Source organism: Geotrypetes seraphini, chromosome 3 (genome assembly GCF_902459505.1).
Source record: "Geotrypetes seraphini chromosome 3, aGeoSer1.1, whole genome shotgun sequence".
Classification (NCBI taxonomy): domain Eukaryota; kingdom Metazoa; phylum Chordata; class Amphibia; order Gymnophiona; family Dermophiidae; genus Geotrypetes; species Geotrypetes seraphini.
Window position 1 is genome coordinate 175,715,978 of NC_047086.1, and position 18,787 is coordinate 175,734,764.

General features: G+C 44.0%; 2 protein-coding genes across 4 annotated transcripts in view; one reads left to right on the forward strand and one right to left on the reverse strand.

Moving 5' to 3' along the window:
* The window catches only part of SYTL3 (synaptotagmin like 3), a 116,005-nt gene extending 111,028 nt beyond the window's left edge, over window positions 1-4,977 (reverse strand). Inside the window, exon 1 of one of the 2 annotated variants that reach the window (XM_033935532.1) lies at window positions 4,952-4,977. The gene's annotated coding sequence lies outside the window, so the exon portion shown is untranslated. Of the gene's footprint in view, window positions 1-3,827; window positions 3,909-4,951 lie in introns of those variants that run through there. The other variant, XM_033935533.1, reaches the window with a different exon arrangement.
* The window catches only part of LOC117356391 (dynein light chain Tctex-type 1-like), an 80,970-nt gene continuing 66,960 nt past the window's right edge, over window positions 4,778-18,787 (forward strand). For both annotated transcript variants that reach the window (XM_033935535.1, XM_033935534.1), the window contains exon 1: window positions 4,778-5,092. In XM_033935535.1, the coding sequence (XP_033791426.1) occupies window positions 5,066-5,092 (27 nt within the window). In that variant the 5' untranslated portion in view covers window positions 4,778-5,065. The remainder of the gene's footprint in view (window positions 5,093-18,787) is intronic.

Consider the following 18,787-nt stretch of genomic DNA (forward strand, 5'->3'; position numbering starts at 1 on the left):
TCTCTACCTGCTGGTAGATGTGTGCTATTTGGTCTCTGGATTCATCTGCTGCTGTTGCTAAGGAAAGAGTACATTAATAAATTCCGGGGGAAAACCTGGACCTTGAGGGGCAGCCGCCTCCCCTGAACCCTTCTTAAAGACCTTGGAGCTTTTACAGGCTTTAAGTGCGGAAATGCAGCTGTGTTTTGCCAGGGACACACTTGTGCTGCCCCAAAATCAATTTTTAGACTTTTTGGATGGTCCTCCAATGGACTGTTAGAACCCCCAAAAGGGGAAGGGGGGGCTAAGGCCACCCCACACACACATGCCGCAAGGTACGTGGAACACGGATGCTCGCCAGATAGCAATCTGCTGCAAACGGGGCATGAATCCAAGGAGTCATGCCCTGAGGAGTCAATCTCACCTGTTATCATGCAAAAACAAATTGTTTTGAGGCAGATAAAAGCTTTTATTTCAAATCAGCAAAATACAAAATAGCCACCATGGGAGCAATTTTGATAATAAAACAGCCTGGGAAATTCACATTGATTAACAAAACAGCAATTTTAGGTTTTCTGGAGTGGAGGGACCTAGGGCTAACTCCCAAACCTCTTAAAACCCAACTCTGGAGAACCCCAAAATTGATCTCACAGGCTGCCAAACCTGTGTTACTCACAGCGCATTGCTGGGAGCTGCAAGATGAAAGCTGAAACAGCTTACAGGGAGATCTGCCTCAAGAAACCTTGGAACCTTGACTGCCAATCTTCTGACTGCCTCTCGGGCCCAATGCCTTAGCCTGAGACCTCCACCTCACCCAGAAATACTGCGGGTGCAAAGAGGTAGAGGAATGCAGTCAGCCCCATTCCTGGACACACAGCCACTGAACCATGCAACCTGCACTCAAACACACTAGAGGATGAACCTGGGGTGAGCCACGCTCCCAAGAGAACAGTCCCTGAGCCCCGATCAGTAAATGCAGGTTGTCCAAGTGGGTGCACTGCAAAACAGCCAACCCCCTGGAAACAGACTTTGCTAATAAAGTCTGCAATCTCCCGCAGCCAGAGCTGACCCCTGAGCAAGGGACATCGACGCCTCTTGAAAGCTTACGGTTTGAAAAATAATAACACATGCACAATGACACCAGCGCAAGGTTTTAAAAAGTATAATTAAGATTTATTGAGTTATTGTTTCTATTTTTCCATTACGCGATCAAAAGAATACAGCATAATTACTTAACAGTTGCGCTAATGGGAGATCGTTATAGTTGCCAAATGCTGGCCTTCTAATAACGAACTCACCTTAATCTCTGAAGTCATTCTATTATATACTTTTGACTTATTGTGACATCATCAGTATCTCAACCAATAACAAGTAACATGGGTGGTCTTAAAAGTTAGACAAAGAAAATTCCTCTACATTTAAAAGTTAGACAAAGCAAAATGTTTTAGAAAAGTACATTTGTTTGCTTATAGTCGTTTCTGAATATAAGTCATAATTTTCACAACAGTATATTAAGAGAAATTATTTGTTAAAAAGATGCTGAAAAGTTCTCAGCCTTAGAGAAAAAGACTCTTCCTAAGCTGACAAGTTCAAATTACATAGCTTTAGCCCACAGGAGGAGGAGGAGGGGCTGGTCTCCCCCTTTCTTCCTATGTTAGAGCAGGAATCCCTGACTTAATTACTTCCAGATGTTGCTTTAGGATTTCTTTAGGTTGCAAATATATATTTTATGTTTTTCAAAACCCATTCTTTTGTTTAATATACAGCCACACACAAATCACTCCAGCACTTGCTTGGCCAAGCTTCCATACATTCATAATTTTCATTCAAACCTATATTTAATTTCTGTTATATCTCAGTTTGGGACACGTTACTATTCCTAACCAGTCTAAGCAAGCACATGTGGTATTAATTAACACCACGATGCTGAGAACAAAGACCTGGAACACAAAATGGATTCCTCTGGTTTCCTTCATGATCTGGCCCAACAGCAAAGTACATAAAAAGAACACCATTCTTTCCCTTATATTAATCTGTAGTGTGTTTTTCTGGCCTTGACTTAATTTATATTTTTATTCCCCTTTTTTCGTACGCTTCCATTGGGCGTGGCCCTAACTAACACATATGTTTGTATCTAGCTAGAATTACCCAGAATCATACGAAAAACAGGCACTTTTGTAGAAAAACTCCACAAAAATACTGCACTACCATGTTCCACTATCCATTCCATTACCGTCCCATAAACATCACCCCCTACTGGCCACGAGCCACTACTCCTCACCCCTCAGGGAACCTCTGCAGCATGAATATACAAATCTTAAAAAAAATACTGAAGTTACAGAAAAAAATTAAACATGAGCAGAAAAGACCAGCTCCTACTGTTTCGCTTGTAGGAAAACTACCTTTTATAGATTACGTAAAATTCGATCAATTTCAAAATTTCTATGTTCAAAGTCACTCAATATTCTTATTCACTCTTTGGTGATTTCTAAGATCAACTATTGTAATGCTCTCTTCAAGGGAATATCGTTGAATGAAATAAAACGTCTTCAAATCATTCAAAATGCTTCCATTAAGCTTATAACCAAATCCAGAAAGTTTGATCATGTAACACCCCTTCTAAAAAACGCGCATTGGCTTCCAGTTATCCATCGGATAACATATAAACTTTGCATACTCACTTTCAAATCTCTTCTTAATAAAACCCCAGCATTTATATATAAATTATTAATTCCATATTCTCCAAATAGAGCAGTGGTCTCAAACTCAAACCCTTTGCAGGGCCACATTTTGGATTTGTAGGTACTTGGAGGGCCACAGAAAAAATAGTTAATGTCTTATTAAAGAAATGACAATTTTGTATGAGGTAAAACTCTTTACAGTTCATAAATCTTTCCTTTTGGCTAAGTCTTAATAATAATATTGTAATTTATAGCTAAAGAGACATATGATGAAGATAGTTTTATTTTCTATGATAAACATACCGAGGGCCTCAAAATAGTACTTGGTGGGCCGCTTGTGGCCCCTGGGCCACATGTTTGAGACCATTGAAATAGAGCTTTAAGATCTAATGAACAGAATTTACTAACTATTCCTTCGCTTAAGGTTATTAATACAAGACGGCAATTTATTTTTTCGGTTACCGCACCACAGACTTGGAACGCCCTTCCAATTTATTTAAAAGAAGAACAGGATCTGGGAAAATTCAAAAGTAATTTAAAAACATTTCTCTTTAAAGATGCCTTTGGTAACTAATTTAATAATCCTTAGGCCAAGCTATTTTTACTGTATTATATTATACCTTTTATTTGTTTCCCTCTTGTACTTTTCCCTTTTTGTTCTACTTTCCTATATTGATTTGTATTTCGCATCCCCTCTTTCCTTGTGTCATGAATATGATAAATTAATCTTTAATCCCAATGTTATTATTTAAAATTTTGTATTGTACTGTTTCCCAAAAAATGTAATTTTAAACTGTTCATCGCTTAGAAATATGATTAAGCGATTAATCAAAAAAAACATTAAACTTGAAACTTGAAGACAACTGGAAGTCAGAGGTCAGTCCTGAGGTAAGAGGTGAAGCTCAAAAATATGTAAATGAAGCTTCCTATAAGAGATCTAATGCAGTGGTTCCCAACCCTGTCCTGGAGGAACACCAGGCCAATTGGGTTTTCAGGCTAGCCCTAATGAATATGCATGAAGCAAATTTGCATGCCTATCACTTCCATCATATGCAAATCTCTCTCATGCATATTCATTAGGGCTAGCCTGAAAACCCGATTGGCCTGGTGTTCCTCCAGGACAGGGTTGGGAATCACTGATCTAATGAGATGGGATTGACTACCCACTTGTCCAGGAATCTGTTTAGAGCCCTCCTCAGCAGGTTAACCAGTCTACTGCTGAAGACAATTCTTCTCTTGATAGGTGCATACCATCCCTGTTCAGTAACCCTTGGAAAATCATCCCATGGACCAGGAAGCCAAAACGCTCTCAATGACATCATTTACGCAGCCATTCGGGGCTGACAGGGCAGAGAAAAGGGCCTCAATAGAGCAGGAGAGTAAGAAAGACATTTTCAACTGGTCCCCAGCAGTCTTTTCTTGCGTTGATCAGCCAGCATAAAATTTCTTTGGTGAATCGTGTCCCTGTCTACTTTGCATGCATGGATTGAAAGCGGATCGCAGGAGGTAAGTGAATCAGGCCGGAAGGAAATTTGGTTGTAAAGGGGTCACAAATCGATCGGTTTGCTTTGTGAATCTAGCCTTATGTAGTGATCGAAAGAAAAAAAAAACAGACCTTTGCACATTTTTGCACTATATGGTGGGTTTATGAGGAGATTCACATTTCCTGCATGGCTAAATCCATGTGAAGTAGAATGGGTGCTTACCTAGAGCTGCTATTTTTATGTTCTCATCTGTAGGGGGCCTTTGTTTTCATTTCTTATTTTAATGGTGTTTTTTTCTGGGAACTTGTCAGTGTTTGTTATAATGAAAAAAAAAACCTGAAGAGAATTAATTTGTGTGGAATGTGGGGAAGGTGTTAAAAAAAATGATCAGCCCTGGGTGTCACATACCCTAATTGCCACTGTCCTAATCTGATAAAAAAGCAATAGATTAAGGCAACGGTGCACAACTCCACCCCACCCTCTTAACACTGGCGACGATTGTACTACTGACGTCGGAGTTTTTTTTGTGTGTGTGTGTTTTGTTTTTTTGTTTTTTACTGCGCCGGCCCGCGCCCTCGGGCTTCAGTAAAAAGAGGATACAAAGGAGAGGGGGGGGGGGGGGGCACGCGATAATAAACTGGCTCATAAAAGCCTGAGATTTTGAAATAGCCTCTTGCCCACTTTAAATATACATTTTGTCATTCTTTACTTTAGAATAATTAAAGTAAAGAAGAAAGTCGAGGACCGATATATAGCGCAGCTACGTCTTCGTTCATTAACCGCCACCATCACCTTTCTTCCCCCTACCATTGACGCCCGGCTGACCGTTAGCATCCTAACCTCACTAGCGCGCGCGTTGCAAGGAGTCTTAACTAGAAGAAGAGGCGGCAGGTGTGCGCAGTCAATGTGTGACTAGGAATTATGGACGACTTTAGTTTGGTGGAAGAGGTGAGGGAAGATACCAACGCCCATACATAAATCCGGGCCTGGGTAAAAGCAGGATTCTCTGGATCCTCTCCTATGAGTGTGAATTACTGGGTGTCTGGGATTGGTGTGCTTGTGCATTTTGGCAGCATTTTTTTTCTGTCGCTTCTCTGCATCGTCTGCCGTAGACTCCAATCTCGTTTCCTTAGGGTGGCTGAAGATTAGCACGTTATAGGAATGAAATGGGTCACATAGTAGATAACATGGATTATTAATCTTTATAGTAAAAGACCCCCAACGTGCGCTACTCTTTAGTTTAAAAATAACCCCCCCACCCTTAGTCATGCTCTTGTTTTTCCATTTCTCTTCTAGCCTTCATTCCTGGTTTTTTTTTTTTTATCTAGTTTTCAATCTGATTTTTCCCCTCTATTTTCTCATTATTATTCACATGTTCCTTTTGTTCTCAGTTGTTCCAGGTTGTTACTTTCCAGAAGAGCTGCCAACTTTGCATATCCTTAGTCTCCTCCCAATACTCCCAGCTAGTGGCTGAAAAAAAAAATTGATAGCGTGAGAGACGGTACTCACATTATCTTTAGACAGGCAGCATGTGGGTGACATTATCCATGGAGCCCGGTATGAACAGTAGTAAAGTGTACTGTCACTTTAAGCTGTTAGTAAAGCTTTAAGACTGTCCACTTCATACATATACGTGAGTGCCTTCCCACCTGGCTCGCAAGGATGTCAGTTTTTCATTTTCCACAGAGTGAAGAAGATGTATCTGAACGTCGTTCCCTCAAGTTTGCCTTCACACTCCATTTTCACTGTTATTTTATTTGTTCCTTGTTTCTCTTTTTCACCTTATTTTCTTTACAAAAAATAACCCCCTCCTTCACTAACGCATAGCACGGGTTTTAGTGCCAGCAGCAGCGGTAATTGCTCTAGCGCTCATAGAATTCCTATGAACTTTGCAGGTTGTCTCATCTCCAAGGTGTGCTTCCTTGTTGAGGTCACCCACACCGAGGCAACCTGCTACACCATTGGTACCGGCTGTTCAGCCTTTGGTGCCGGTGTCATTGTTTTGGGAAAGACTCAATGAGTTTTTTCAGAGGGAGCTGGGTAGTGTGTTTAAGCTGCTGCCGATGACACAGCCTACTCCCTCGATACCGGATCAGCTTGAGCATAGCATTACAAGGCCTGAAGGTACCAATGCCAGCTGCTTGGTAGAGCATCAATCATCCCCTGTGAGGCATCATCATTCCTCTTCTCGACGCTGTTCACCATCCAATCATCATTGTTCCAGGTCATCTCATCGACGTTCATCATTGAGGCATCAAACATCATCTTCAAGACATCGATGTTCCTCTTCAAGGTCCTCTCATTGATCCCAAGCATCGAAGCGCAAACGAGATATGCACCGATCCTCGTTATCGTCTTCAAGGGATTGGTACCGATGACATCGGAAGACTTCTCACAGTCATCGCCCTTATCATTCTCCATCTCCAAGTCTTCTTTATGATTCAGATTTACATACTTTCTCAGACTGTTCACCTACTGTGTCTGACCCTCACTTATATAGTCTCTCTCCACAACAGTCTCCACAGCACTCACCTTCTCAGAGGAAATCTCCTTCAGAGAGACTTTCTTTTACCAAATACATCAGGCAGTTGGGCAGAGCTTTGCCTGTTAAGCTAGAAGCTGATACTGCCCATAGGGGTCCTTTTACTAAGGTGCACTAGCTAATTTAGCATGCGCTAAATGCTAACGCATCCATTATATTCTATGGACACGTTAGCGTTTAGCGCGCGCTAAATTGGTTAGCGCGCCTTAGTATAATAGGGTGATAGTGCGGAGTACATGGAGGCTTTGGATTATGATGAACCTCCTAAAGAGCTCCTCAAGCTACCACTTCATTGTATTCTCAAAGAGACTCTGGTTAAGAATTGGGAAAAACCTTTATCTATTGCGGTGGCCCCAAAGAAGCTTGATTCTTTATACAGAATAGTTTCTTCTCATGGGTTTGATAGGCCTCAACTTCAGCATCAGTCTTTAGTGGTGGAATCAACCCTTAAGAAATCTTCTACTACCAAGGTTTATGCTTCGACACCTCTGGGACGTGAGGGCCGGACTATGGACAAATTTGGTCAAAGACTCTACCAAAATACCATGCTGGCTAACAGGATACTCAAGTACAATTTTTACTATTATTTAAAACATTTGGCCAATCAGCTACCTAATTTTGACCAATATATTTCTTTGCAACACCTTGCACAAGATCAGCAGATTATATCTACTCTGAAACAAACTAGACAAAAAATAGCAAGATCAGCCTATGATGAATTTGAAATGTCTAACAGAGCATTGGTTATGTCAATTGATATGAGATGCCTGGCATGGCTAAGAGTCTCGAATATGGACATTAATCTTCCAGTTCAATTAGCCAACATTCCATGGTTAGAAGATGAGCTGTTTTGTGTAGCTGCTTTAATAGAATCCCCAAAGTTAACACTGCATGAAACCAGTTGGGATTCTTTGATTAAACCAAAGGCTAAACCTTCCACTTCAAGTTAGTAACCCAAACCTTCTTATTCATGCCCGAGGTGCTGCTAAGAAACCTGTTTCTAGACAGCCTACTCAGAAGAAGCAAAGGTAACAACGCTCTCAAAAGTCTCAATCAGAAGCCTGCTCAAGTCTTTTTGATGCGCTTTTCAAGAGCATAGCCACTGTTCCTCTCTTTCACAGCCTCTTCTTCAACCAATCAGGGGTCATCTGCAAATTTATTATTAATGTTGGACTCTAATAATGACCAATTCCTGGGTTCTCAAAGTAATGAAGGATGGTTACTCTCTTCATTTTCTCTCCATGCCTCCAAATCATCTACCGAGAGTCCTCTTTCAGATATCAGCATAAATCCCTTCTTCGGGAAATAGAGGCCTTGCTTCATCTAAATGCTATAGAGGTAGTCCCTCCCTTCCAGAAAAATCAGGGATTCTATTCCAGGTATTTTTTTGTCCCAAAGAAGACAGGAGGTCTGCGCCCCATCCTCAACCTCTGACATCTCAACAGGTTTCTAGTAAACAATTTTGAATGTTATCTCTAGGAACTCTATATCCCCTGTTAGATCATAATGATTGGCTATGCTGTCTAGATCTCAAAGAGGCTTATACCCACATACCAATTCATCCAGCTCACAGAAATTTCTGCAGTTTCGAATTGCCCATCAACACTACAAATACAGTGTTCTTTCTACCCTTCAGTCTGGCCTCCTCCCCAAGTGCCTTGTCGTTGTCGTAGCAGCAGCTCTAAGAAATCAAAGATTTCAAGTCTTTCCTTATCTCAACAATTGGCTAATGAAAGATGCTTCTCCACAAGGTGTGGTGCTTGGCAACTTGGTCAACAATCCTTTTTCTTCACCATTTGGGGTTCGAGGTCAACTTTCCCAAATCGCAACTTCAACCCTCTCAAACTCTTCAGTTTATAGGAGCCCTGCTTAACACCATCCAACTCGGGGCTTTTCTACCACAGCAAAGGCAAGACAGCCTCATACAACTGTGCAGTCAAGTTTCTCATCTTCCAACCATCTCTGCCAGACACATGATGAGACTCTTGGGTCACATTGCCTTCACAGTCCATGCTACTCCATTCGCAAGACTTCTCAGAACAACTCAGTGGTCTCTGGCATCTCAGTGGTCTCAGGCTCTCGATCCTTTTTCCCAGAAGATTATTGTCACACTATTACTGTGTCAGTCTCTTCAGTGCTGGATGAATTCTTCCAATCTTTCCAGAGGGCTCTTATTTCAAATACCGCCGCATCAGAAAGTACTGACCACAGACTCCTCCATGTATGCATGGGGTGCTCATCTGAGCCACTGGTCTGTTAAAGAACAGAAGCTACATATCAATCTCTTGGAACTCGGAGCAGTCCACAATGCTCTGAAAATGTTTCAACACAATATATACAATCACACGCTCCTTGTTTGCACAGACAATGAAGTTGTGATGTGCTACATAAATAAACAAGGAGGCATGTATTCTCTCTTTGTCAAGAGGCCGAGAAGATTTGGAACTGGGCGATTCCTCAGAACATCTTTTTCAAAGCGGTCTATGTTCAAGGAGAGCAAAACATTCTTACTGACAAACTCAGCAGGTATCTTTCGACCACATGAGTGGATGCTTCACTCCAAGGTTTTACATCAGGTTTTCTCCCTTTGGGGAACTCCTCAGATAGACCTGTTTGCGTCCCCTATCAATCACAAACTGCCTCAATTCTGTTTCAGATAATATTCTCCTCATTAGCTGGAGGCAGATGCTTTTCTCCTAGATTGGACGGACAAGTTTTTCTATGCATTCCCTCCAATTCTACTCATTCTTAAGACACTGGTCAAATTCAAGCAAGAGTCAGCCACCATGATTCTAATAGCTTCTTGGCCCAGGCAACCATGGTTATCCCTTATGCTTCAATTCACGGTCAAAGATCCAGTATCTCTGCAGTTTTTCCCATCTCTTCTCATTCAGAGTCAAGGGCTGCTTTAACATCCCAATCTGCAGTCATTACATCTGAGAATATGCTGTCTGCTTATCCTAGGATAATGCACAGTTACTTACCGTAACAGGTATTATCCGGGGACAGCAGGCAAATATTCTCATATCCCACCCACCTCCCCTGGTTGGCTTCTTAGCTTACGGAACTGGGGGACCTTGCACCTCAGTGAGCGGGAAAGCACTCGCACATGCGTGGTGCGGGCAGTCATGAATTTTTTCTAACTTCAAGTGACAGTTCACTTGTCAGACTGTCCATACCGGGCTCCATGGATGACGTCACCCTTATGTGAGAATATCTGCCTGCTGTCCCCGGAAAACACCTGTTACTGTAAGTAACTATGATTTCACCTTCATCTTATCCCCCCTCATTCCAGAGCTTTCTCTCAATTGAAAGAGAGTTGCCTCATGAGCATTTATGCCATGCAGGTATTTACACAGCAATATATAGGCATAAATGTTTTTAGCAAATTATTTTGAGGCTAACCACATATCAGCTTATTCGTGTATAAAGTACCTCAAGAAATAAGTTCAACTATAAGCTGATATGCAGGTATTTAGATTTCAAGTTTTTTTGGCAGAATACAGAAGTAGATTGCCTGGCCTGCGCAGTATAAATTCAACGTTGTCTCATCAAACACGATCCTCTGCCTCCAACACTGCCCATCTACTGTTGCCCAGATGGGTGGTATATCGTTAGTCTGACATCTCCGCTGAAACCTGTCCACCTTGGGAGGCACTGCTGGTAGTGAAACTACCAATGGCATAGCTTTCAGCTTCTCAGATGTGCACAAGCCCCAGTGGCAAGTTAAGCCCATGTACCATGATGCAGATGATACAATGCTCATCACCAGCAGCAAAGAAGACATGCTGAATCTACTAGTGTTGCCCGATTCAGGAAAAAAAATTTCGATTCGATTTTCCTACCCAATTGGGTGTTTTTTTTCAAACATCCTGGTGGGTTTATTTTATAGCCTCTTCACCCCCTTTTCCTTCTCCTAACCACACTGGTGCTGTGATAAACAAACAAAAAGACTTTTCCTCTCTCTGTTAAATCCTAGCTCACGTTTGCGGTCTAACACCAGCTCTAGCAGGATACACGTTTCAAATCTGACATATTGTAATCACAAAACAGAAAATAAAATTAGTTTCTCTACCTTTTGTTGTCTGGTCATTATTCAAATCTTGTTGGTCCCAGGCTCTGGTTGTCTTCTGATAACTTGCGAGGGTTTCCCTTTCTTTCTTCTTTCTGCATGCTAACCATCCATCTGCCATCTCTGTCCTCCCCTTCTGTTTCCCTTCCCTCCCCAGGAAGTCTGGCATCTTTCCTTTTTTTTATCTCCCTCCACAGATCCACCTTTTCTTAACTACTCTTTCATCCAGCATCTCTCCCTCCTTCCCCACCACCCCAGGGTCCACCATCTCTCCTTTTCTTTTCCCAACTACCCTCCTATCCAGTATCTCTTCCCCCCCCTCCACACCATCTCTTGTGTTCAACTTCTTTCCCTTTCTGTTCCTTCCCTCCCTAAATCCCATTGTCCATCATCTCTCTCCCTCTCTTCTATTTTCAGACCCATTATTTCTTCCCCCCCAAAGTCCAGCACATGCACGTCACTTTGAACCCCCCTTATCCTAGGACAAGCAGGCAGCATATTCTCAACATATGGGTGACGTCACCGACGGAGCCCCGCAGCGGACAGCCTCGAAAGCAAACTTGCTTGACGATCTTTGAGCTCTCGAGTGCTGCACCATGCATGTGCGCGTGCTTTCCCGCCCAAACTAGGGGGCGCGTCTCCTGTGAGGATCCTCAGTTCGTTATTTTCCATGAAGCCAAGAAGACGTTTTTTTCTTCATCTCTGCAGCAAAATTTGCCTTCTTTCACCGCGGCTGTTTCTTTTATTTTTAAAGTTCGGTCGCTGTATCTCTTTCTCCTTTTTTCTGTGTAAAAAAAAAAAAATTTATAATTATTTGTTTTTTCTACCGCTCTTTTTGTCCGGTCGGTGAGCCTTGGGCCTAGGCCCAACTGCTCACTTCGTTCGACACAGACTTTATTTTTTCTATGTCCCGGCCTCTTACCGGGTTCAAGCGCTGTCGTCAGTGTAATCGAGTGATTTCTGTCACCAATCCTCACTGTCGTTTACAGTGTTTGGGTTCAACTCATTCACCAGAAGACTTCACCGCTGTTTCACTCTAACACCTCGAGCTTTTTGTCGCAGGTGTGCCCAATTTCGACAACTTTTTGGTGACATGGAGCAACCTTCGGACAAGACTTCAGATTCGACCCCGGCAGCAACTCGAAGGCCTCGACTCCGACGTCGATGGGAGTTTCAGTCTCAAAGGCCTCGACCTTGGCTTAGGCTGGAGCTTCGGTCTCGAAGGCCTCAACCGCGACTTCCACTCCTGCACCGGCTTCGACACCCTTGAGGGTCTCGACAGTGACCTCAGTGAAGACGTCTTCGGTGGGTAAGTCTCCTGTATCTCTCTCAGGTGCCGTACCTAAGAAGCTACCAGAGTCCTTTTTGCGCCCTCCTTCTAAGCGTGCCTCCAAGATAAGGGAATACTCACCTTCGAGGTCGCCCTTTTTGGAGTGCACTGCTGAACATACGAGATCAGATCCTTCTGTCTCAGTGCCGATGCTCGAAGACATGCTCAAGTCCATCTTGACCACTCAGATATCCTCCATCGTGGCTCAACTGCTCCCAACCTCGACTCTGCCTCGGGTAGACCAGCCTGAGACCCAACCGGATCCTCCAGTCTTCATGTCTCGAGGCAGGTCCCGTGCATTGAAGAGGTTGTCCTCCATTGATTCTTCACCTGAATAGCCTCGTTTGCAGCACCGCTCGAAGCATTCGAGGCATCTTGCTTCCAAGCTTCGTCGTGAGTCATCTGCAGTGCACACTTCTCTGGATACCGAGACTTCTTTGCCTCGCTCTTCCACTTCGAAGCACAGGTCTCGACTGCACTCAGTCTCGACCCGAAGTCCATCCAGGTCGAGGACTCCTCCTTCGAAGCCGGCTCATCGGGACTCTTCTCCTCCTGCTTCGACTCATTCTGTGCCTCGCACTCTGGGTGCTTCTCCATCATGGAGCCTGAAGCGAAAGCATTCCATGATTCCACCTCACAGTTTAGCTTCTTCTGTGACAATGCAACTCGAGTCTGAACCAGTCTCTCAATACTCTAGGGAGGCTTCTCCTTCCTACTCGGCGGCTCCAAAGTTCGTAGTCCTTCTGATGAAGCCTCTGATCCCAAGTCAACTTCCTTTGCCAAGTTTGTGTTTGACATGGGACAAACTCTCAAACTGGACCTTCATTCAGACTCCAAATATACTCCTGAATATTTGGCGGACATGGAACTTCCTCATCCACCTAAAGAGTCTTTGAGATTGCCCATGACTCCAGTTCTTAAACAGACTTTCATTCGTAACATGGAGACTCCTTATTCCATTTCTGCTATCCCATCTAAGCTGGAATCCCGTTATCCCCAAGCTCTACAGGAAGGATGGTCTACACCTGAGCACAGCGGGAACTAGACAACTAGCAAATAACATCAGAAGAGCGATAGAGCAAGCTTTAAACTAAACAGAAGGGGAAAGCCGAAAGTCGACCTGATATCGACGGTTCGGGAGACAGTACCCAGTGAAGGTACTGAAGGGAAAAAATGTTGGGCAGAAACATGTGGACAGCAACAGGTTATGAAAAAACAAGGGAGACAGAAGAAGAGAGAGGAGGACATGATAACCATACTACAAGGTGAAGTCAAAAAGGAACCGGAAGATGGGAAGGCACAAGAAAAAGAAAATACGAACACGCCACATGGGCAAGGCAATAGAAACATACCACAAAGGGAGGACAAAGGAGACAATATTCAGGAGTTGGCTGGCCAGGAAGAGGACAGAAAGAAGACTGAAGCACATGGGAAAACAGTGAGGAAGACTAAATGCCAGGACTTGAACTGCATGTACATTAATGCAAGGAGTCTAAGGAACAAAATGGGGGAATTGGAAGTCATGGCCAAAGATGAGAACCTAGACATCATAGGGATCACGGAAATATGGTGGAACGAGGAAAACAAATGGAATATAGTACTGCCAGGGTATAAACTCTACCGAAAAGATAGGACTTATCAGAACGGAGGAGGAATAGCACTGTACATAAGGGAAACCATTCACTCAACTAGTGTGGATACAGCAGCGGCAAATGGTCAACTGGAGTCATTGTGGGTTAAAATACCAGGAAAAAACGGATCCGAGATAAAGATGGGACTGATCTACCGTCCACCTGGGCAATCGGAAGCAGAGGATACAGAAATGGTAGCCGAGCTAAGGAGGGAATGCGAGAACGCTAACACTATAGTTATGGGAGATTTCAACTATCCCGGGATAGACTGGCGGCTTGGAAATTCGAAATGCACGAAGGAAACGGAGTTCCTAGAAGCCGTCCAAGACTGTTTCATGGAACAACTTGTCCAGACTCCAACGAGAGGGGCAGCGATCCTGGATCTGATCCTCTAACGGGCTAAAAGGACCTGCAAAGGGAGTGGAAGTAATGGGACCGCTAGGAAACAGTGACCACAACATGATTCTGTTCCAAGTGGAAGTAGGATTACCAAAGGGGAAGAGAACAAAGGGAACAACGTTTAACTTCAAGAAAAGGAACTATGATGCCATGAGACAAATGGTGAAGAAGAAGCTCAGAAACAGCTCCAAGAAAGCTCGATCTGTGGAGCAAGCCTGGTCCCTACTCAAGGACATGGTAAGCGAGGCACAAAACCTATATGTACCCAGATTTAGGAAAGGATGCAAAAAGAATCAGACTAAAGACCCAGCATGGATAAACAATGAAGTAAAGACAGTGATAGGAGACAAGAAAACATCATTTCGGAAGTGGAAAAAGGACAAAACTGAAGGAAATTGGAAAGAGCACAGGAAGCATCAGAAAGAATGTCACCGAGTGGTCAGAAAAGCCAAGAAAGAATACGAGGAGAGACTAGCCAAGGAGGCAAGAAATTTTAAACCATTTTTCAGATATGTAAAAGGGAAACAGCCAGCGAGGGAGGAGGTGGGACCTCTGGATGAAGGAGACAAGAAAGGAGTGGTGAAGGAGGAAAAAGATGTGGCTGATAGACTAAACAAGTTCTTCGCATCGGTCTTTACAAAAGAAGACACATCCAACGTGCCGGAACCGGAAAAAATCTTCAAGGGGAATCAAGAGGGAATATTATCATGCATGGAGGTAAGCCTCGAAGATGTTCTCAGGCAGATAGATAGATTAAAAATTGACAAATCTCCTGGCCCAGATGGGATCCACCCGAGAATACTGAAAGAGCTCAGAGACGAAATAGCGGAGTTACTCAGGCATATTTGCAACCTATCCTTGAGAACAGGGATAATCCCGGAAGACTGGAGGATAGCAAATGTTACACCAATCTTCAAAAAAGGATCGAGAGGCGACCCGGGGAACTATAGACCAGTGAGCTTGACCTCAGTTCCGGGGAAGATGGTCGAATCATTGATCAGGGAAGGTATCAATGAGCACATAGAAAAAAACAACCTGATGAGAACAAGCCAGCATGGTTTCTGTAAAGGACGATCGTGCCAAACGAATCTACTGCATTTCTTTGAGGGGATAAGCAAACATTTGGACCAAGGTAACCCCATTGACATAGTATATCTGGATTTCCAAAAAGCCTTTGACAAGGTACCCCATGAGCGCCTGCTGAAGAAACTGTGGAACCACGGGGTGGAAGGGGACATCCACAGATGGATCCAAAATTGGCTGGCGGATAGGAAGCAGAGAGTAGTAGTAAAAGGACACTACTCTGACTGGAAAGGGGTCACGAGTGGTGTCCCACAGGGGTCTGTGCTGGGACCGCTGCTGTTCAATATATTCATTAACGATCTGGAAACAGGCACGAAGTGTGAAGTTATCAAGTTCGCAGACGATACAAAACTCTCCAACAGAGTAGAAACTGTTGAGGAATGCAAAGAATTACAGAGCGACCTGAACAAACTGTGTGAATGGGCAAAAAGATGGCAGATGAGCTTCAATGTGGAGAAATGTAAGGTCTTGCACATGGGGAAAGGGAACCCCATGTACAGCTATACGATGGGAGGAAGGGTGCTGGGGAAAGGCACCCTAGAAAAAGACCTAGGGGTATTGGTGGATACAACAATGAAGCCTCAGCAAACAGAATGCTGGGCATTATCAAAAAAGGTATCACTACAAGAACGAAGGAAGTTATCCTGCCATTGTATCGAGCAATGGTGCGACCACATCTGGAATACTGTGTCCAATACTAGTCACTGTACCTTAAGAAAGACATGGCGATGCTTGAGAGGGTCCAGAGGAGAGCAACCAGGATGATAAGAGGAATGGAGAACCTTTCATATTCCGAAAGGTTAGACAAACTGGGGCTCTTTACCCTGGAAAAGCGGAGACTGAGAGGAGACATGATACAGACGTATAAAATCATGAAAGGCATAGAGAAGGTGGAGAGGGACAGATTCTTCAGACTAGCGGGGACAACAAAAACAAGAGGTCATTCAGAAAAACTGAGAGGGGACAGATTCAAAACGAATGCAAAGAAGTTTTTCTTCACTCAGAGGGTGGTGGACACCTGGAACACGCTTCCAAATGAGGTAATAGGACAGCGTACAATACTGGGTTTCAAAATGGGGCTGGATGACTTCCTGGAAGCGAAGGGAATTACAGGGTATAGATAGAAGGTTACTCTACAGGTCATAAGCGAAAAGCGTATGACAGTTTTAGGGTATGAGCACTATCAGGTCCTGGACCTGAGGAGCCGACGCATGAGCGGACTGCCGGGCACGATGGACCTCCGGTCTGACCCGACAGGGGCATTTCTTATGTTCTTATGTAAGGGGTTTGAGAAGTCCCAACTCTCTCATCAATCCTTGGTGGTGGAATCATCTTTGAAGAAAACCCATCCTTCCAAGATCTATGTTGCTGTCCCTCCAGGCAGGGAAGGTTGTACTATGGATAAGTTTGGTCGCCGGTTGTACCAAAATTCGATGATGGCGAATCGAATTCTTAACTATAATTACATTTTCACCAATTATTTCAACCATTTTCTCAAATTGTTGCCTTCCTTTTATCCGGATCTTTCCAAGAAACGCCTTTCTGAGTTCAAGCAAATCCTCAAGACTCTTTCTTAGTTGAGACTCTTCATGCTGCAAGCCTCATATGATGCCTTTGAATTGTCTTCCCAAGTCTCTGCCTTTGCTGTAGCCATGTGTAGACTGGCATGGCTACGTATTGTTATCATGGATCCCAATCTCCAGGATCGTTTGGCAAATCTGCCTTGTCAAGGCAATGAGTTATTTGATGACTCTATTGAAGCGGCCACTAAGCGTCTCTCAGAACATGAACGCTCTTTTGCTTCTCTCATTTGCCCTAAACCCAAGGCTACACCAGCTAGGGCGTATAAACAGACTCCACGTCGTTACCCTCAGAAAACGACTCCTGCTTTTTCCAGGCCTCCACCTCGCCGTACTCAGCAGCAGCAGCGTCAGCAGAAGTCACATTTCCTGCATGGCTAAATCCATGTGAAGTAGAATGGGTGCTTACCTAGAGCTGCTATTTTTATGTTCTCATCTGTAGGGGGCCTTTGTTTTCACTTCTTATTTTAATGGTGTGTTTATTTCTGGGAACTTGTCAGTGTTTGTTATAATGAAAACAAAAACTGAAGAGAATTAATGTGTGTGGAATGGGGGGAAGGTGTTAAAAAAATGATCAGCCCTGGGTGTCACATAACCTAATTGCCACTATCCTAATCTGATAAAAAAGCAATAGATTAAGGCAACAGTGCACAACTCCACCCCACCCTCTTAACACTGGCGACGATTGTACTACTGACGTTCAGCTCAGTCTTTTTGACGTTCTCAGCTTGAGCATTCCAATCTCCCTATTTCAGAATTCTCCTCTTCCCATAGGGCAGGGGTGTCCAATGTCGGTCCTCGAGGGCCGCAATCCAGTCGGGTTTTCAGGATTTCCCCAATGAATATGCATGAGATCTATGTGCATGCACTGCTTTCAATGCATATTCATTGGGGAAATCCTGAAAACCCGACTGGATTGCGGCCCTCGAGGACCGACATTGGATACCCCTGCCATAGGGGGTCGTCTATCCACTTTTTATCACCAGTGGGAGCTCATCACCTCAGATCTCTGGGTTCTTACCATCCTACGAGAGGGATACTCTCTTCGCTTGCTTCAGGTACCTCCAGATCACACTCCAAGAGAGTGTCCTTCCAATCAATCGCAACTTCCCCTTCTTCTTCAAGAGGCCCGGGCTCTTCTTCACCTTCGAACTGTCAAGGAGATTCCTCTGTCCCAGCAGAACTTGGTGTTCTATTCCCGCTACTTTCTGGTTCCGAAAAAGACGGAGGATTTGCGACCTATTCTGGACCTCAGAGCTCTCAACAAATTTCTAGTCAAAGAGAAGTTTCAGATGCTCTCTTTGCCGACTTTGTATTCCCTGATGGATCAGGGAGATTGGATGTGCTCGCTGGATCTCAAGGAGGCTTATACTCATATCCCCATTCATCCAGCCTTTCGCAAGTACCTCAGATTCAAAGTGGGGGATCTGCATCTGCAGTACAGAGTTCTTCCTTTCGGCTTGGCCTCATCCCCCAGAGTATTTACAAAATGTCTGGTAGTGGTAGCTGCAGCTCTTCGCACCCAAGGTCTTCAAGTATTTCCATACCTAGACGACTGGCTCATCAAGGTCCCCTCTCTTCCAGGGGTTATTGCAGCGACCCAACAGACTATTATATTCCTACAAAGTCTGGGGTTCCAGATAAACTTTCCCAAGTCTCAGTTAACCCCATCTCAATCTCTCCAGTTCATTGGGGCAACTCTGAACACTGTCCACCTCAGAGCATACCTTCCTCAACCACGTCAAGATACCCTCATTCGACTTTGTTATCAGGTCTCTCGTCTTCCATCCATTTCTGCTGGCAAATGATGGTTCTGCTCAGTCACATGGCTTCTACAGTTCATGTGACTCCTTTTGCCAGACTTCACCTTTGTATTCCTCAGTGGACCCTGGCATCTCAAAGGCAACAAGCCACGGACCCGCCATCGCAACACATTACAATAACTCCTTTGTTGCAGAAGTCTCTCCATTGGTGGATGCTCTCTTCCAATCTTTCCAGAGGTTTGC